This window comes from Podarcis erhardii (genome assembly GCF_964252035.2).
Source record: "Podarcis erhardii genome assembly, chromosome: 16".
Classification (NCBI taxonomy): Eukaryota; Metazoa; Chordata; class Lepidosauria; order Squamata; family Lacertidae; genus Podarcis; species Podarcis erhardii.
In genome coordinates, this window is record NC_138514.1 from 28947046 (window position 1) to 28968112 (window position 21067).

General features: G+C 47.0%; 1 protein-coding gene across 2 annotated transcripts in view; it reads left to right on the forward strand.

Moving 5' to 3' along the window:
• Positions 1 to 21067, forward strand: part of SPNS2 (SPNS lysolipid transporter 2, sphingosine-1-phosphate) — a gene marked incomplete at its 5' end in the record, with an annotated part of 104527 nt that overhangs the window by 70476 nt on the left and 12984 nt on the right. Inside the window, 5 exons of one of the 2 annotated variants that reach the window (XR_014151832.1) lie at positions 1373 to 1562; positions 2597 to 2662; positions 7849 to 7947; positions 8884 to 9047; positions 12557 to 12632. Coding sequence is in view for 1 of the 2 variants with exons in the window: in XM_081843531.1 (XP_081699657.1) it covers positions 1373 to 1562; positions 2597 to 2662; positions 7849 to 7947; positions 8884 to 9047 (519 nt within the window). The remainder of the gene's footprint in view (positions 1 to 1372; positions 1563 to 2596; positions 2663 to 7848; positions 7948 to 8883; positions 9048 to 12556; positions 12633 to 21067) is intronic. The other variant, XM_081843531.1, reaches the window with a different exon arrangement.

The window sequence follows — 21067 nt, forward strand, 5'->3', positions numbered from 1 at the left end:
CAATCTACCCGCTTGCAATTTCTTTCCACTTCTATTACTTTCTTTCACACGCTTTTAAACCAACTTTTTACTTCTTTTTCTGTGACACATTGTATTTCAGTATTTATAACCGAGCTTGTTTATTCTAATAGGAGTTCTGATTTTCAATATGATTTCATATTGATTTTCCAATCCTGCATTCAGCTGCAGGTTTGCCATGACCAATATAGTGGCCCCTATACCGAAGGTGCCATACATGGCTCTCCCCCTCCCCAGGTCATCCTCACAACAATCCTGTGAGGTAGGTCAGGCTGAGAGGCAGGGACTAGCCCCCAGTGTCACCCATTAAGCTTCGTGCCCAAGTGGGGGATTCGAAACCTGGTCTCCCAGGTCCGACACTTTAAATGCTGAACCACACTGGCTCTTTACTAACAGCTCATCACTTTGTATAAAAGTCCTTTTCAGTTTTTCAGAGCCCTTTTACTTGCTTTGGACAGGTTTGCTGTCATGCCAACCCACTGAGAGAGGGGGGTTCCTGTTTAATGTTGGAGGAACTCAAACTTGAGGGATCAGGGATTCGTCCAAGGTTGGGCAATGAGTGGAAAGTAGAGATAGATAATGGGGGTAATTTATAATTTTCTTAAAGACCATTGTAAACGGTTAAAATCATAGAATCATAGAATCATAGAGTTGGAAGAGACCACAAGGGCCATCGAGTCCAACCCCCTGCCAAGCAGGAAACACCATCGTTCGTAAGATTGGAATATCACTTGTAGTTTAATAGTGAATTTTAGACACAATGGAGAGGTAAGAGATTTGGATTATCATAAAAGATGCAGGAGGAAATGATTAACAATTGGACCCACAAAGGGGGGTGGAGGGAAGTTAAAGAGATTTCTTGGAATCTTGTTTTTTACGTTGACTATGCGACTGTAAAATTATAATTCGAAAAACCAAATAAATAAATTTTATAAAAGGATTTCCTGGGCCTGATATACTGTACGTGTCTTGCCCCACTGCATCACCAGAAGGAAGAAAAGAAAAAAGTAGAGATAGACTCCTGTGAGAGACAGAGCACATAAGTGAACCAGGTTAAATTTTAAAATGCAGTTACAGATTGCCGCCCTTCAGAAAAAGATCCTTCCCCTCCCGCAAGGTTCAGTCACCTGAGAACCTCAGATTCCCATGGAAAACGTCCAGACTGTCCTCAGAGCCAGCGTCTTAATTTTATGAATTCCCTGCTTTGGGTTTTCGCCCATAAATGTCCGTTTAGCACATCTTACTCATGCCTTTTGCTTTGCTAATCCACCTGCCTCTCACCTTCCTGTGTATAAAAATATGCCCCGTATCAGTGAGAGAGGCCTCTATTTTTGGAATTCTTCCTTGCCCTTAGCTTGATCTTCGGAGCTATCACTTGCTTCACCGGATTTCTGGGCGTGATCACCGGGGCCGGCGCGACCAAGTGGTGCCGTTTGAAAACACAGCGGGCAGATCCCCTCGTCTGCGCCGTCGGGATGTTGGGTTCAGCCATCTTCACTTGTCTGATCTTCGTTGCGGCAAAGAGCAGCATTGTGGGAGCCTATGTATGTATGAATCAGCTTGGGGTGGTACGGGGAGAGACTGAAGTTCCTGATTGCAATTTCACACAGGTCATAAAATCATAGAATTGTAGAGTTGGAAGGGACACCAAGGGTCATCTATTCCAACCCCCTGCAATGCAGGAATCTCAGCTAGAGCATCCATGGCAGATGGCCATCCAACCTCTGCTTTAAAACTTCCAAGGAACGAAAGTCCACAAATTCCCAAGGCCCCGCTACCCAAACACTCTTTATACGAGAATTCACTTATCCAAGCACGAGGAATTAGTACCCAAACCTTGCTATGCACACCAGAGCATAGCTGCCAACGTTTCCCTTTTTTAAAGGGAAATTCCCTTATTCTGAATAGGATTCCTCACAAGAAAAGGGAAAAGTTGACAGCTATGCACCAGAGATTCACATATCCAAACATCTGGACCTGCATGTGGTATTGTAAACAAGTAAACAGCCTTAAAGAAGCCTTACTTTTTGTGTTTTGCTGGTCCATGGCATCCATTTTGCCCCCCCCCCCAAAAAAAATGGTGGGAAGGGAGGGGGGAGAGATCAGAGAAATAAGAGAGCATTTTCCCCCTTCAAGGGTTTTCCTGGGTTTTTCCTGTCATTTGGGGATCAAAATTCTGTGGTCAGGAACACATTAGAAATGTTCCCATAGAGATCAATGGAAATCGTTGACCCACTATGCAAACACTCACAGTGAATACATAAATACTATCAATAAAGTAAATATTCTCTATCTGCTGTTTAGCTCCCTTTATCTCTCTCCTTGCAATATACAGATTCTCCCTCCTTCAGCTAACTCCGCCCACAACCATAATTAATGAGAATTTGACTAGTATCTGTCTAAGAACATTTCCAATCTTCCTCCCAAACAAAAGGAAACAAGCAGCCCAATTTCGCAGTGCAATAAAGTAAATTGCTGTGCATATGGCTGCGTTGGGAGCAAGTACTACTGTTTTACGAAATCTGCTTAAAATGTGGTAAAAATTAAACAATTGGTGCTGTCTGTGTTTCATCAACAGGTCTGCATTTTTATCGGTGAGACACTATTGTTTTCAAACTGGGCCATCACTGCTGACATACTCATGGTAAGCTGGCATAGGGAGTGCTCTTAACTGTGTTGGTGAAGGCCACACACAGTCCATAATGTTGCAATTGCACTGGTGCAGAGTTCAGCATCCTGTTGCCATTATGGGGGAATCTTAAGAAGGATGGGGTGAGGAACCTCTGGGCTGGGCGCCCAATGTGGCCCTCCAGGCCTCTCTGCCTGGCTCTCAGAGCCAGCTTAGTGGTGCCCTGTGTGATGCCACGAATAGCTCTGCTCATTTTTTTTGTGGTGTGAAGAGGACATTGGTGGCAACGCTAGCCCTTTCCCCAGGCCTCTATTTTAGGAGGTGAGGCCTTGCCAGGGCAACCCTTGTGGTCTTTCCTCCGGCTTCCTGAGTTGTGTGTGCAGCTCAGCTCGGAGCAACCGGGGCGATCCCACGCTCTGCTTCCTGGCTTAGCCAACCTGCCGCCATCTTTGGCAGGGATATCCGAGCCAGCTACTGTGGTGCACTTTTGGTTCACTCAGGCCTGTAATTGACTTATTTTCCAAACTTGGGCAGGAACTAATGTTTGGCTGGGGTTTTTTTTTCTTTTCTAAGTGCTCTTTAAAAGGGCACCCACCCACCATCCTTTGCTACAAGTATGGGGAAACTCTGGCCCTCCAGATGGGAATTATGGGTTGATAACTTCCAGAGGGCCCCACAGATTTCCCCAGTGGCTACAGAGCAGGGATGTGGCACCTCTGGCCCTTCAGATGTTGTTAGACACTAACTTTAGTAAGTCGATACTGAGGGATGGCCAATATCCCAGTCAGTCAATACTGAGGGAAGGCCAATACCCCAGTCAGTCAATACTGAGGGAGGGCCAATACCCCAGTCAGTCAATACTGAGGGAGGGCCAATACCCCAGTCAGTCAATACTGAGGGAAGGCCAATACCCCAGTCAGTCAATACTGAGGGAGGGCCAATACCCCAGTCAGTCAATACTGAGGGAGGGCCAATACCCCAGTCAGTCAATACTGAGGGAGGGCCAATACCCCAGTCAGTCAATACTGAGGGAAGGCCAATACCCCAGTCAGTCAATACTGAGGGAGGGCCAATACCCCAGTCAGTCAATACTGAGGGAGGGCCAATACCCCAGTCAGTCAATACTGAGGGAAGGCCAATACCCCAGTCAGTCAATACTGAGGGTGGGCCAATACCCCAGTCAGTCAATACTGAGGGTGGGTCAATATCCCAGTCAGTCAATACGGAGGGTGGGCCAATACCCAGTCAATACTCTGGGAGGGCTGCAGGTTCCCTACCTTGGGTGTTCACAATACTGAGGGACCCAACGTCCCACCACCGATCCCTTGGGAGTTCCCCAGCTGGTTCCTCCCACCATTCCTTCTCCATCCAGCCAGTCCATGGCAAGTACTGTATAGGTTTGCCACACAACTGTGGGGGTCTCTCTCCTGCAGTCAGGGGGAAGCCATGGTTGTTTTGATACATCTTTAAATGTATAGGCCTCTAATTGCAGTAGGTCTACTCTTAGATTGGTACAAGTACAACCAAGATCAGGCCAGCTCTGCCGCCATTTTCTTTTCTGTAACCACATGGTCCCCAAATTCATGCTTGTGCTAAATGGCACATCCCAGTGTCAGCTAGTCATTTGACTGACTGGTTGTTGAAATGCTTTACCCATAGAGTGTTGGGCAAAGACCAAGGAGACCAGGGTTCAAATCCCCACTTGACCATGAAGCTTACTGGGTCACCCTGAGCCTGTCAGTGGTGAGGGATAATACGCAGAGTGGGAGTCCGTAAATGCCACGTTGAGCTAATTGGAGGAAAGAAGGGATATAAATGCAATGATAATAAATAATATGTTTTAAATTGTTTTTATTTTTTGCTTTGTTGTACCACCATAAGCGGTGGTTTTTATCCATGTATTTTTATTTTGTTTTGGTTTATTTTGGGTTGGGGTGGGGTGGTTGTGGAGTGGGGTGGGGATTGGTTTTGTTTTTGTGTAATTGTTTTTCGTTTGTTTGCTTTTATATTCTGTAAATGGAGGCGAGTACGAGGCTTGGGATTCCTACTGTGGAGGGGCGAGGGAGGTATGGCGGTGGGGGCAGATGTCATAGGCGAAGGGGATCGAGATACGGATATGCTCGTACCCCTTCCAATCTGCGCCCCATCCTGAGAGACGAGGGTAGGGTGAGCAAGGATTACTCACCTCCGTCACTGGTGTTGTGCAATGCCAGGTCTATAGGCAACAAAATCTCCACCCTGCGAGATTTCTTCACCTCGCAGGGGGTTGACCTGGCATGTGTGACTGAGACCTGGGTGCGCGAAGGGGATACTGTTACCTTACGAGAGATGGCGCCCCCGGGTTTCTCCGTCCTCCACCAGTCGCGGACTGTGGGCCGGGGGGGAGGGGTGGCGTTATTAATCAGGGAAGATTGTTCTTTCAGAGCTCTACCATCGCCATCGATCCCCGGCATTGAATGTGTTGGCCTAGTGTGGGGCTCCGAGGTGAGCTTGGCTGTCTGGCTGGTGTACCGGCCACCTAGCGCACCAGCAGCCACCCTGTCAGGCCTGCTGGAGGCGGTGGCCGGCTGGGCCTTGGAGTTCCCTAACCTATTGGTATTGGGGGACTTCAACATCCATGCTGATGCCACTCCCTCCTCACAGGCTCTGGACCTGGTGTCTTCCATGGCGACACTAGGGCTCTCCCAGTTTGTTTCGGGCCCCACACATCAAGCAGGCCACACGCTGGATTTGATCTTTGGCATTGGTATAGATGTGATCATGTTTCCTTCGATGAAGGTGCCATGGTCTGATCACTATGCTCTGAAAGCCAGGATTGACGTTCCACCCCCACCCTGCTTGGGTGGCGAGCCAATTTGGGCTCGCCCGCAGAGGCTGATGGACCCTGATAGATTCCGTCAAGCCTTGCAGGACCTTTCTCCCCCTGGCGACTCATTGACTGAGCTTGTTGAGGCCTGGAATACCCAGCTCCTAGCAGCCATCACAATGAGATCGCACCTAAGCGCCCTCTGCGTCCCCGCAGAAACCGTGCTCCCTGGTTTACCGAGGAGCTCCGGAAAATGAAGCGGGACCTCAGACGGCTAGAGCGAGTACGGCGGGGTGCCCGTGATGGAGCTTCAAGAACATCTTATAGGGTTTTTATGAAAACCTACGAGATGGCAGTGAAGGCCGCTAAGAAGTCCTACTTCTCGGCCTCCATTGCATCCGCTAGCTCTCGCCCGGCGCAATTATTTAGTATAATTCGGTCTTTAACGTCCCTTGAAGGACAGCCAAATTTAAATAACAATTTGACACACAGCTGTGAGGCATTTGCGAGCTTTTTTGCGGAGAAGGTCTTGTTGCTCCGCCATGACCTCCCTGCCAATTTGGATACAATAAAGGAACTGGAGGCCCCTTGACTGTCCTCGGGTTCAGTATTAGACCACTTTGACTGGATATCCCCAGCTGATGTGGACAGACTCCTCCGAGCTGGAAAGCCCACCACCTGTCCTCTCGACCCGTGCCCGTCCTGGCTGATTAGAGCGTGTCCAGACGAGGTGTGGGCCCCCCTTGGGGATATCATCAATCTGTCCCTTGGCACCGGGACATTCCCAGGGGAACTGAAGGAGGCAGTGGTGCGCCCGCTCTTAAAGAAAACATCATTAGATCCCTTAGATCTATCCAATTACCGCCCGGTTTCGAATCTACCATTCCTGGGTAAGGTGATTGAGAGAGCGGTTGCTAAACAGCTTGGTAGGTTTCTGGATGAAACATCAGCTCTGGATCCATTCCAGTCCGGCTTCCGCGCTGGTCATGGGACCGAGACGGCTCTGGTCGCCCTAACAGATGATCTCCGCAGGCAGCTGGATCGAGGCGGGTCGGGGCTGCTGATTCTTCTAGACCTGTCAGCAGCCTTCGACATGGTCGATCACGAACTCCTGGACCACCGCCTTGCCGACGTGGGGATCCAGGGCACAGTCCTTCAATGGCTGCGCTCGTTTCTCTCTGGTCGGGGACAGAGGGTGGCACTTGGGGGGGAATTGTCATCCCGCCACTCCTTGGTGTGTGGTGTGCCCCAGGGTGCAATACTCTCCCCGATGCTTTTTAACATCTTTATGCGCCCCCTCGCCCAGCTTGTCCGGAGTTTTGGGCTGGGCTGCCATCAGTATGCTGATGACACCCAACTCTATCTGTTGATGGACGGCCACCCGGACTCGGCCCCAGACACACTGATCAGATGCTTTGAGGCTGTGGCTGGATGGTTACGTGGGAGCCGGTTGAAGTTAAATCCTTCGAAGACAGAGGTCCTCTGGCTGGGACGGGACGACATGGGACTGAGGGGGCAACTCCCATCTCTTGAGGGGGTGCAATTAGTGCCAGCACCGTCCGTTAAGAGTTTGGGTGTAATCTTCGATACCTCCCTCTCCATGGAGGCGCAGATTGCAGCTATAACAAAGGCGGCATTTTTTCATCTCCGCCAAGCTAAGCAGTTGGCTCCTTACCTCTCTCGCCCTGACCTAGCCACTGTGATCCACGCGACGGTCACCTCCAGACTGGATTATTGTAACTCGCTCTACGTGGGGCTGCCCTTGAGACTGACCCAGAAACTCCAGCGGGTGCAGAATGCCGCAGCGAGACTCCTTACGGGGTCTTCACTTAGAGATCACATTCATCCGGTGCTATACAAGCTGCACTGGCTCCCGGTGGAGTACAGGATCAGGTTTAAGGTGCTGGTTTTAACCTTCAAAGCCCTATACGGCCTAGGGCCCTCGTACCTACGGGACCGCCTCTCCTGGTATGCCCCACAGAGGAACTTACGGTCTTCAAATAAAAACACCTTGAAGGTCCCAAGCCACAGAGAGGTTAGGCTGGCCTCAACTAGAGCCAGGGCTTTTTTGGCTGCGGCTCCAACCTGGTGGAACGCTCTGTCACAAGAGACAAGGGCCCTGCAGGACTTGACATCTTTCCGCAGGGCCTGCAAGACAGAGCTGTTCCACCTGGCCTTTGGTCAGGGCGCAGCCTGACTCCCTCCTTTGGCAATCTTTACAAGACTTTAGTTTATGGTTGCCATCAATTTTGATTTTAATTCATTTTTATAATGTTTTATAATGTTGTACTGTTTTAGTGTTGTTAGCCGCCCTGAGCCCGGCTTCGGCTGGGGAGGGCGGGATATAAATAAAATTTATTATTATTATTATTATTAATATATTTCTCCCTGCCAGTACGTGGTTATTCCTACACGCCGGGCAACTGCAGTAGCTTTGCAAAGCTTCACCTCACACCTTCTGGGAGACGCTGGGAGCCCTTACCTGATTGGATTTGTAAGTGCATTTTTGGGGTGTCTGGGTCAGGGATGTGTTGGGAGGCTTGACTCTCATTTGCAGAGCAACCATGTCTCCCCAGCAAAGGAAGGAAAGTGCATATCCTCCAACATTTCTCTGATGAAAATAGGGATGTCCTATACAGTTACTACTACTTCTTCTTCTTCTTGTTGTTGTTGTTGTTGTTGTTGTCGTCATCATCATTATTAATTTATTTATACCTCACCCATCTGACTGGATTGGCCCAGCCACTCTGGGCGGCTTCCAACCTATATAAAAACATAATAAAACATTAAACTTTTTTTTTTTTTTTAAAGGCCTGCCTTCAGATGTTTTCTAAACTTATCTCCTTGGCTCAGGGGTCGCATAACTCCATACCCTCCAACATTTCCCTGATGAAAATAGGGAAGCCCTAAGGCAAAACGGGACATTCCAGGATAAAATAAGAAAGCAGAATGGCTTCTGTAAATCTGCGACTGTCCCTGGAAAATCGGGGCACTTGGAGGGTCTGAAAGTACCAAGGACTGGAGCGGGGGAAGAGGAGGCAAAATCATTTCTCTGGTCTTCTTCTTCACTGGGGAAACCAGGGCTTGCACCCGGGACCCTCTTCAATCACGAATGTGCTGTACCACCTAGCTGTGGGTGACACTCCCTGCTCTTATCCACGACTAATCTAGCCTGGCTATTCCTGCCCTCCATGCAGGGGTTCTTGCAGACCAGCAGGAGGGAAGCATATCAGTTGGAAACCCTGACTGACAAGGAGGAAAGGAGACAGTTTATCGTAGCAACCATCGTATTTCTTTCCCTTTTGACATCTCTCGAGAGTCCCACACATCTTTGCAAGCGAGCAATCGCTGTCATACTGAATAAACTGCACCCGGAAAGATGCTAACTTTTCTCCCCCTCTCCCCGACCCCAATTCTGCTTCCTCTCCAGATCTCTGACCTGATTCGCCAGAGCACAAAGGAATCGCCGCTCTGGGAATTCCTCAGCTTAGGCTACGCACTTATGCTCTGCCCTTTCGTCGTCGTTCTGGGGGGGATGTTTTTCCTAGCCACGGCCCTCTTCTTCCTGAGTGACCGAGCCAAAGCAGAGCAACAGTGAGTATCCACCATTTGCACATGATATTGTACATGCCAGCTTTGGGTTGGTGCCCCCTACAGCCGGTGGGGGGAAAAGCATGTCCGCACTACGCAGTCAGATGAGATTCAGACCCATTTGACCGTCGACGTTCCTGATCAAGGAACCCAGTTACCATATTTTTTGCTCTATAAGACTTCACTTTTCCCTCCTAAAAAGTAAGGGGAAATATGTGTGCGTCTTATGGAGCGAATGCAGGCTGCGCAGCTATCCCAGAAGCCAGAACAGCAAGAGGGATTGCTGCTTGCACTGCACAGCGATCCCTCTTGCTGTTCTGGCTTCTGAGATTCAGAATATTTTTTTTCTTGTTTTCCTTCTCCAAAAACTAGGTGCGTCTTGTGGTCTGGTGCATCTTATAGAGTGAAAAATATGGTACATGAAAAGGGAGAGTGATCTTGAACAAAGCAAGATTGGTGCCTTCACGAAACTGTATTTCCCAGGGCTGTTTGGGGGGGCAAGCTGGTGCCAGTTCCCAGGTTTTGGGGGGCACCTGGGCGTGTTGACCTCCTCAGGCCCTCTCCCTCTGAGCTCCTTTCCATAGGAACATAATTTACCTCAGGAAACTGCCTGTACTCTTATATCCTGGGTTGAACATCTGCAGGAGCACTGTGGGTCATGGTGAGGCCCATTTGATGGCAGCAAGAAACGGAGCCTTTCGTGTCGCTGGCTCAGTATTGACAACATAGATTCAGCAAACCCCATCTGTCCCAAAACTTTTCTCTTCCATCAGGCTGCCTTATGCAGGCAATTAAGAATAATGCATCTTTCCATAATAGTTAGCAGGTTTCACTTTTGTATATGGTTTTTTATTGTGTGGTTCTGTGCATGGTTGTTGTAAGCCGCTTTGTTGTTTTTTATCACTAGCGGTATATGAATTTTGTTAAATATATATAAATAAGAAGTTGTCTTAGACCAAGTCAGACCACTGGTCCATCCAACTCAGTGTTGCCTGCTCTGGCTGGCAGCAGCTCTCGCAGGTGTGTCTCTCTCCCAGCCCTCCCTGAAGATGCTGGGGGGTCTTTTTCATGCAAAGTATTTGCTCCATCACTGAGCTACAGCCCGTCCCCTGGCCCAAGGGACTCTGGAGTTTGGCAGTGGCCCCCTGCTCCTCTGTCAGTTCCTGGGCCTTGTGCTGCCTGCCTCTGATGGAGCAAGTCCTGGGAGCCAAATGGACTTCTGACTAGTTTATATTCGTAGCATAAGCATGGCTCAGTTTATTGGTACTCTGCCTGGAAGATCCCCGTCCTGGCACTTGTCAAACTGGCACGAGCTCCCTTCCCTTGGAATGACTTTCCAGCTTCCTGGGCCCGAGATATTCCGCAAAGCTCTAAATCACCATCTCAAAAAAGCAGATTTGATGAACTGCACAACAAGCTCTTCGCTGTAAAGACACCCCATTATTCTGAGACCGGGAAATCTGATTTGAAGAAGGGAATGCTGGAACTCCCAGCTCTTCTGGCAGACCACAGCATCTCGGTCATATTTTATACCTGGCGACTGCAAGAGAGCATAATGAGGCAGCAACTGGGGTCATAATTGAAGGGAAGGGAAAGAAGGCCTATAGGCAGTCCTTGACTGATTTAGGAATCATCATAATATTAGAAATAAGGAGAGGGGAGAGAGAAGAGCGAAGCAGAACTGAATATTATCTGGAAGCTGCACCCCTTTGCTGTGGAATCCCTGCCCCCTAATACGACACTTTAAAGACTGGGCTGGGGTTATTCATTTTCAACTCTGGACGTGCTCAGAAGCTTGGCTCAAGTTAAACCTTCAGGCCACGTGCGATCTACAGTGGCCCCGATCCAGCAAGTGTTACAACCTTCCAGAATATCAGAAGCTGCTCTCAATATAGGATAGGAGAGCTGCTGTTTCTCCCTCCACCACCTTTTAATTTTAATTAAGTTAAAAGCTCATGTTGTGTGTTGGAAGGCAGGGGGAGGGGGGGAATGTTGTCACAGCCAGATCTGGATTGGAGGCAGTTTAATTAATTTAAAAGGGCCTGTTTGAACGGACACGTACGTTTGACTGTGCTGTGGGGTGGGCAGGTCAATGCAAGAGAGCCTCAGCCATGTTTGCCTCTGTAAGGAGGCCGGCAGGTTCCTTCCACTCCCTGCTTCTCTGTGAGATAGTGTGGCAGAACACAAATGGAGAGACGCTGATTCAAATCTCACCCACCCACTTGGCCATAAAGCTCACTGGGTGACCTTGGACCTGTCACTTACCTGCCAGCCTGGCCTACCTCACAGGGTTGTTGTGAGGTTGAAGTGGGACGGGGGAGAACCTCGTGTGCCACCCTGAGCTGCACAGAGGAAAGGCAGGATATAAACAAGGGGTGCCATTTAGACCCAGAAAACAGCAGGCTAGAGCCTTTGCCAAGGAGTATGGGAAATGTTCAGAAGGATCATCCCACCCATTTTAGCTCGGCTCTAATATACAGGGACACAGGTGGCTCTGTGGATTAAACCACAGAGCCTAGGACTTGCTGATCAGAAGGTCGGCGGTTCAAATCCCCGCGACGGGGTGAGCTCCCGTTGCTCGGTCCCTGCTCCTGCCAACCTAGCAGTTCAAAAGCACATCAAAGTGCAATTAGATAAATAGGTACCGCTCTGGTGGGAAGGTAAACGGCATTTCTGTGCACTGCTCTGGTTCGCCAGAAGCGGCTTAGTCATGCTGGCCACATGACCTGGAAGCTGGACGCTGGCTCCCTCGGCCAATAAAGCGAGATGAGCGCCACAACCCCACGACTGGACCTAATGGTCAGGGGTCCCTTTACCTTTACCTAATATACAGTAAGCCGACAACTTACGTGGGGGGTTATGTTCTGGGGATCACGCTCCATGCCAAAATCATAGTCAAAACACATTGGGTGCAATGGCAGGTGGGATTGCCAAAGTCATTTTTCTTCTTCTTTTAATTACTCCCCACCCCCCACCCCCCGGCCATACCTATAAGGCTGAATGTGCAAGCTGCTGGTTTACTGTATGAAATATAAGCCATCATGGTGTAGCAGTTAGAGAATTGGACTCGGAAGCCAGGAGACCAAGGCTTAAATCCTTGCTGAGCTGTGAAACTCAGTGGGCGACCTTGGGCCAGTCACTGTCTCTCAGCCTGACCTACCTCACAGGGTTGTTGCTGTTTGGGGATAAGGTGGGGAAGAAAAACTGTGCCACCTTGAGCTTAAAGGAAAGATGGGATAGAGATGCAATTAAAAACAACAACACCAAATACAGTGTGTGTGTGTGTGTGTGTGTGTGTGTGTGTGTGTGTGTGTCTGAGAGAGAGAGAGAGAGAGACAGAAAGAGAGAGAGAGAGAGAGGGAGACTGACTAGATATTGTTTACAGTATGAAATAATACTTGAGTGCCCTGTCACTCCTCTCCTCAAAAGATACCGGTAATTATCTCTGCTGAGCCTTTGGGGGGGCTTGTTAAAAGTGAAACCCAACCAACCTGGAGCTGCGTGTTTTTCAGCACGGATCTGGACCGCCTCGCCACGGGCACCTCCAGTAACTCGGAAGACACAGCCACATGACCGCTACAACTTGGGGTTAGTTGGTGTGTGTTTTTGTCTTCTTTCTTTAAAGGAAAAAAAGAAAGCTTCTACTCACTGGCCAGGAGATGGAAAGGGGAAGAAAACCCACCATATATGTAAATATTTTCAGCGCCAAAATAAAACACATAGAAATCTGAACTTCTTTTCTGCTGGGAAATTGGTTTTTTATTTTTTGGACCAAGCTGCTTCTTGCGGGCTGCTGTTTCCAAAACATGTGGTTCCATAGGCATGTTTGTGGATCTGCTCTTACGTTATGTGATACGTTTTTGGGCAGATTTTGATAGCCGTGTATTTATTTTTAATGCATTATGAGTTTAGACCTATAATCCACCCCAATCCTTTTGTGGCTCAGGGTGGCTGGCATGGCATCCGTTCTCATCATGTGGCCTCTTCCTTCATCCAGAGCTGACATTAAAACTTTACATTAAGGTGATTTTAAATAAATAAATACATTAACGGAATCCTCTGCTTGGGGAGGAGGCTCGGTTCTGTGAGCTACGCAGTTTGTTCAACTTGAGCAAATTTGCATTATTTATTCCAGTTTTGCTAATGTGGGGTCCTGAAGCACCCCCCACTGAAAACCTTATTCTCCCCACTCCTCTGCTTTCCGAAATTTCAGCAGGCATCACATGCCTGCTGGAAAACCATGAGGACTATCATCTTTGCCAACTGTTTTTGAGAGGGAATCTGAGGTTCTTGGGAAGCTGCATTCTGGATTCAAAAGCACATTCAATGTTTTTTGTGGCATCCTACCACGCTTGGTGGCATATCTGTCCACTTTTCCTTGGAAACCTTTGTAGCAGATTATTCCACAAGCTTCCCTGGGTTGTTGTCTCCCCCTCCCCCCAACCCACCCTGGTTTTCTTTCCCTTTCGGGGATATTTCTCAAATATCTACATATATGATGGGTTTCCTCTTTGCCAGCAGAACTGCAGATCAGCCTTTACCTTAGCTGCTTGCTCGGAAGGAATGCAGCATTGCCAACCTCCTGCAATTTGAAACAATAAACAAAAACAGCATGGAGCAAACGATAGCGAGAACCTGGCTATGAAACCGTGACATTAAGTCAATTACGGAGCACAGGGAGAGCTGGCAAAGCTGCTACACTGCGGAAGAGGAAGGAGGCGAGAACCTTCTGAAAGCATGTGCTTTGTCGTTCGTTAGACCTGGGATAGGAAACTTGTGGCTCTCGAGACGTTGATGGACTACAGCTCCCATCATCCCTGGCTATTGGGTATGCTGGCTGGGGCTGATGGGTGTCGGAGTCCATCACTGTCCTGCGGGCCCCTGTTTCCCCTTCTCTGCTTGAGATCAAATGCTCTGGAAGGCTTTGCAATAGCACTGCATGAATTTCTGTGTCACGACACCCGTGCACTCCCTGCAGCTGAGCACCCCCACTGGCACTATTGCATTTAGGATCCCGACTCTTTTAATTCTAACGAGCCTGTTCTTTTCCTACAATGCAACTCCGCTGAAGAAACCTTATTTTGACGGAATTAGATGATGCTCAACCTGCATAGATTTGCGCCTGAGAAAGCCGAAAGTTATGATGGAAGAAAACTCGCTAGCTTTTGTTTGTGGGCGGCACGTGCACCTGTTGCACAATCTCAGAAGAGACATTTCCTCCCTGTGGGGCGGGAAAGGAGGAATACTTCTTTTGTGGTTGGGGTCAGGGATAAGGGGCGGCCAGATCTGTGTGTCTCCAGTCCGCTTCAGATTCGCAGGTGTTGAATCATAACTCTGCTTTGTCCTGTTTTGCATTGTTCTATAAAAGCTTCAAGAAAGTTTAGGCGTTTTACCCTTAGCAATGATGACAACAATAAATATGCTACAGAGTCTCCTGGTTAGAGAGTGAGCTTTCTATACAAGCAACATTTCCACAAGTCCTCTTGCCTAGATAAATTTGCTAAGTGGAGGTTGGTGGACGATGCTAGAGATCTGCAGGGATTTAAGTATTGCACAAGATTACCAGTCAACCTAATAACAACAATAATTAATAATAATAATTTTAGATGCACAGAACACTAAGGTTCCAGGGTTTCAGGGATGCGATCTGAGATGTTAAGTAGCTTTGGTCACCTTGTGTGGATTATGGAGCCCATCATCTCAAGTGCGAAAGACCAGGGAAAAGAGGTGTATCTTCAGCATAAAATGAAAGCTGTATAGTGAAGATGTCTTTCTATGCAAGACATACTTGCATACTTTGCATACTTGTGGGGACTTTACCCTAAAATATGCATTTTTGTATATGTTCTGGGATCTCTTGCCTGAGAGCAAGGCCGTTGTTGGTGGGTGGCCCAGGGGTCACAATCCCAGGGTCTTTTACTGGAGGTCCCCAATCCTCTACCCTTCCCAACCCACTTTTAATACCATAAGAAGAGCCTGCAGGATCAGGCCAATTGTCCATCTTGTCCATCATTCTGTTCTCACAGTGGCCAACTAGATGCATGTGGGAAACTGGCAAGCAGGAGCACAAGAGTAGTGCTCTCCCCTCCTGTGGTTTCCAGTAGAGGCAGAGCATAGCATTCATGGCTACTAGCCATTGACAGGCTGATCCTCCATAAATTGGCCCAACCCTCTTTTGAAGCCCTCCAAGTTGGTGGCTATCACTGCGTCATGTGGACATGAGTTCCATAGTTTAACTAGGCACTGTGTGAAGAAGGACTTTCTTTTATCTCTCCTGAACCTTCCAACATTCAGCTTCATTGGAGGTCTACGAGTTCTGGTGTTAGGAGACAGAGAAAAGAAGGTTTTCCAGTCTACTTTCTTCACGTCATGCATGATTTTATAAGTTTCTACTGTGCCATCTCTTGCCTTTTTGCTAAACTCAAAATTCCCAAATGCTGCAACCTTTCTTTGAAAGGGAATCACTCCATCTCCTTGATCTTTCTGGTTGCCCTTTTCAGAACCTTCTCCAGCTTTACAATACCTCTGTTGAACTGCTTTTAAGCTTCCAAAGAAAAACCCTTTACTTATAAGGCAACTGCAAACATTGCAGTGCTGGTGGGACCTCAGCCCAGCCCGGCCTTGTTAATTTCCCAGAGTCATCAAGACATGCCGATAAGAATATGCACATTTTAATGCAGGTATTTGTCATCAGACTGCGCCGTGAGTCCTTTAGCAATGGAAAGAGTCCTTTTTCAAAAAATATTTTATTAAATTTTCAAATACATAATACAAGATCCCTACACCAAAAAACCAGAACAAATACACCAAGAAACCATATAGAAAGAAAGAAATAAAAAATAAAAAAGAGAAAAGAGAAAAATATAACCAACCATTCAGTATAACTTTTCTTATATAACTAACTGGACTTCCTCGCATCTCCTTACCCTGCATTATTTATAATCAGAATGTCAGCAAATTATTACCTTATTTCATACCTTATTTTGTACTTTCCAAATGTTATACTTCTAAATTTAAAATAGTTTTTATCAATTGCTCATACCTTAAAATTAAACATAGTGTTGCCTTAAATTTCGACCTTTTCTTATAACTTAATTTTCTATTTTACAAAGCCTATTTGCTGGAACTGGTATTTTCTAAATCGTGCAAATACTTAACATTCATACAACTTATAATATTTCTGTAGATAATCCTTAAACTTCTTCCAGTCCTCTTCCATTGTTTCTTCTCCCAAGTCTCGGATTCTGCCAGTCATTTCAGCCAATTCCATATAGTCTATCAATTGCGTCTGCCACTCTTCCAGTGTGGGCAAGTCTTGTGTCTTCCAGTACTTTGCAATGAGTATTCTTGCTGCTGTTGTCGCATACATAAAGAAACTTCTGTCCTTCTTTAACACTTTCTGGCCGACAATGCCCAAGAGGAAGGCCTCCAGTTTCTTAACAAAGGTATATTTAAATACCTTTTTTAGTTCATTATAGATCATTTCCCAGAAGGCTTTCACTTTAGGGCATGTCCACCAGAGGTGGAAGAATGTCCCCTCAGCCTCTCTACATTTCCAACATTTATTATCAGACAGGTGATATAAAAAAGCTAAATTGATTGTTAACAATGTGGTGTCAGAAGAATTTAAAATTGAGAAAGGAACACGACAAGAGTGCCCCCTATCCCCTCTGTTATTTATTTCAGTCCTGGAGGTGCTTTTGAACATGATTAGGGAGGACCGGTTAGTGCAAGGAATACAGGTCGGAGTGAAACAGTATAAATTGAAAGCTTTCGCAGATGACTTGGTAATTACATTACAGGAGCCAGAATCTAGTACGAAAAGAGTTTTGGAACTGATATACGAGTTTGGTCGGGTGGCGGGATTCAAACTGAACAAGCAAAAAACTAAGGTTTTGGTAAAAAATCTGACAGTTTCGGAGTCAGAAAGGTTTCAGAAAGAGACAGAGTTAAATGTGGTTAAAAAAGTGAAGTACCTAGGGGTTAACTTGACTGCTAAAAATTTGAATTTATTTAAAGATAATTATGAAAAATGTTGGTCAGAAATTAAAAAGGATTTAGAAATTTGGTCAAGATTGAAACTTTCCTTAATGGGTCGAATCGCAGCTATTAAAATGAATGTATTGCCAAAGATGTTGTTTTTGTTTCAGGCTCTACAGATTGTGGACAGAGTGGAATGTTTTGGAAAATGGCAGAAAGATATTTCTAAGTTTATCTGGCAGGGCAAAAAGCCCCGAATAAAATTAAAATACTAACTGATGCAAAAGAAAGAGGGGGGTTTGCCCTGCCAGATTTAAAGTTATATTACGAAGCTGCAGCTTTCTGCTGGATGAAAGATTAGTTACTTCTAGAGAACACTGATGTCCTAGATCTGGAAGGGTTTAACAATGCTTTTGGTTGGCATGCATATTTGTGGTATGATAAGGTAAAGGTTCATAAAATGTTCAAAAACCATATTGTCAGAAAAGCAATATTTATTGTTTGGACAAAATATAAAGACTTACTAGAAAGTAAGACCCCGAGAAGGTTATCACCAATGGAGGCTAAGGCCCGGAAGAGACTCAATATGGAGGCCGGCTGGCCGAAATATTGGGAATTAATAGAAAAAATTGGAGACAAATGGAGGTTGCAGAGCTTGGAGAAATTAAAGAATAAGGTGCAAGATTGGTTACATTACGCCCAAATCCAAGAGGTTTTTAAATTGGACAAAAAGATAGGATTTCAGGTGGAGAAGTCGAAATTAGAGACAGAACTGTTGGAACCAAAGACTAAGATATTGTCGAGAATGTATAACTTGCTGCTTAAATGGAATACACAGGATGAGACTGTTAAATCAGCCATGATAAAATGGGCTCAGGATATAGGGTATAACATTATGTTTGAGGACTGGGAAAGGTTATGGACCACCGGAATAAAATTCACGGCATGTAATGCTTTGAAGGAGAATATTATGAAAATGATATATAGGTGGTACATGACCCCGGTCAAGCTAGCAATGGAAAGAGTCCTTTAGCAATCCTTTAGCCTGGAAAGAGCAAGATGATAATCTCTGTCAGAGCCGCCCCTAGGTCCCAGCTCACAAAGGACCAACGCCCGGCTGTAGTTATGTACAAAAGTCTTTATTGAAGTTCAGTTTCCATTTCAAAGCCGCAGCGTGCAACTCTACGTCTTAAAGCCTAGACCGGCGAAGTCCCGTCTGAGTCTCCGCCCCCCTGACACCAGTTTAAGACTCTAGCCTTGCTCCACCTCTTCCTTAGCTCCTTCCTCCTCTGGGCCCTCCTGCCCGCTGGGGTTTCATCCTTTCTGGACTCTTCTGACGCTGACCCCCCTGATTCTTGCCCCTCCTTCCGGCGGGCTTTAGGACCTGGTTCCCTATCCGGGCTACCTGCTGTGCCGCTCGCCTGTACATTTGAACTTGGCGCGCGCGCCCAGCCGGTAACCTTCCTCTCGACCGTTCCCTCGCTCTCCGACGGAGGCGTGGTCAACCCTGACTCATCTTCTCTCGCTGGTGGTGAATACGCTGGCCCTGATACCTGGGACCCTTCCCCCCCACTATGCTCTGGTGGGGAAGCTGGCCCTGATTTCCAACTGCTGCTCTGGGAGTCCCCGCTGGCCCCTTGCTTCTGGGGTGTCCCCCTTGGGGCCCCCCTTGCCCTGGCCATCGGCGCCCCCTTCTGTGAATCTTCCGATTCGCTGGAGAGGCTCATGGAATCTCTCGGGCTACTGTCCTCTTCTCCTACGCTGCCCTCGGATTGCTCCCCCTCGCTCTCCATCTCCTCCCCTCCCTGCGCTCCCGCTGCGTCCCTGACAATCTCTTTATGAGATTTAAAGAGCGCAGCATGTGTTAGTAAGTTGCGGGGGGGGGGGGGCTTGTGGCCAGCTTCCAATGATTCCTTGAAGAGTCCTTTTTTGCGGGCGCCTGAATCAGAGAACTGTAACCCTAAAATGTAACTCACAGAGGTCACTGCCAAATGCCTTTCTGGCTGCCTCTGCAGTCAGGAATTGGCGTTTGCCAAGGATTTCTTGACGTCACTGCTGGTTACAGGGTCCAAAAAGGGGGTGTTTTGTGTTTACCACTTCGCCTTCAAGGAGCTCAAATATCAAACTGAAATTATGCAAGCAGATAAAATCTCTGGCATTCCTCCTTTGCCTGACCAGTCTGCATGCTTGATTCTGAACTCAGAAGTTTTGATTCCCCCCCACAACCTAAGAACCTCCTTTTTGCCAGTTTCTTGTAGACATCTGGTTTGCCTCTGTGAAAACAAGATGTTGGGTTAGATGGGCTCATCCAGCAGGATCTTCTTATGTCCCTGTGATCACATTCTCCATCCCCTTCCTGGCAATGGGCAGATATGTGGTAGATTCCTTCCTTGATCTCAGCCAGGTATATCCTCAGTGCTATCTAGTCCAGGCTGAGTCTTCTGAGGAGTGTTCCGGCTGATTTTGTTTCTGAAAACCAGAGGCATCCAAACTCTGCCCTCTGTGCTTTCTCTCTTGAGAGAGAGTCTGGTACCAACCTGTCTATTTTTATTTTCTGTCTCCCTTCTGACATCCTTCCTCTTTCCATTCTGACTGTGCTAGGAGGTATTATTCAGCAGACAATCTCCCTGCATTAGGGGTGGAAGGATCCGTCCATTTTGCTTCTCTCTGTTTTTCATTTTTCCAATAATTAGTTCAGTCCACCACATTTCTGCAGCAATTTGTGATACTTAAAAAAAAATTCTCATAAAAAACCATAGCATTTTGTGTGATTCTCCTAATAAGCACATTTTTGTGTATAGTTTGGACTAATGTACTGTACATATTTTTGCAAGTGCAAAATAGCATTTTTGTAAGTTATTTTTCTATATTGTTTTCACCAATACTTTCATTTTTATGCACACTTTCCGCTAATATGTGCATTTTTTAAACGTTGCCTGGTTGGAGAACTGCGTCACCAAAAAGATGCTGACGCAGATTCCTCTTGTTACCAGTACTTGCTATAATTATTTTGACTTACATGCTTCTTTCCAGTCTCTCTTTTTCTCAGAACAATGGTCAGGTCCTTCTTTGCACCGTTTGATTGACTTACAAACTGGGACTCTGGCCTCCCAGCCAGTCACAGAGAAGGTGCCGGAGGGGCTGCAATTTTTCTGTTTACGAAGAACCTCCTTTTATGCTTGCTGTTGTCGATTTGAGCTCTCTTATAAGATGCATCTTCTTCACATGTCTAAAAGCAGATATTTTACTTCACCCGTAAATCTGATAAGAATTGTCTCCAGGTACCATTCTTTTTTTTTCGTGTGTAAAACGAGGCTTTTTGGTGTTAAAATAATGTTTAAAAATTTGGGGTCGTCTTATACATGGGCAGTTCAGAGTGGGGACAGGTGATTGGTTGTTGCCGCAAGTAGGAGGTTGTTTGTGGCGATTGTTCTGGTGATTGGTGGCTGTGGCGAGAGCTGCTGTTGATTGGCTGTTGTTGCGTCAATTGGACGGGTGATTGGCGGCGGCTGGTGGCGAGGGGGCTGACTATTGTTGGCTTCTGCAATGTGTGCTACTGGCAGAATTGGCCAGGCAATTCCCCCCCCCCCAAAAAAAGCTCAATAACTCAGGGCAATCCCCCCAATTTTCTTAATTTTGAGTCCCCAAAAATATACATGGGGGTGTGTTATACATGGAAAAGTACAGTAAGCAAAAAAGAGAGAGAAGTGTAGCCAGTAGCAGCGGATACCTTCCAGAAAGCCCCCTCTGTGTCTAAAATCCTACCTGGAAATCAGAATCATTTGTCGATATGTGTATTCCCCAATTGGATTCAGAGCAAGACCCTGATTTATCCCACCAATGGCAGGCCTGGAAAAACGCTGCATGTAAGTGGTTTGCGGACCTATTCGTTGATCATAGGTTCCAGCGCATAAGCTTTCGATTAAACCCATTTATCATAAGCGAGGCCGGGACACAAGGGGTCGAAGGTCTCAGGCTTCGCTAACGAATTAATCTGGGTATCGCATTCTGAGCGCATGCTGGCCTGCACAGGTTGGGGCTTG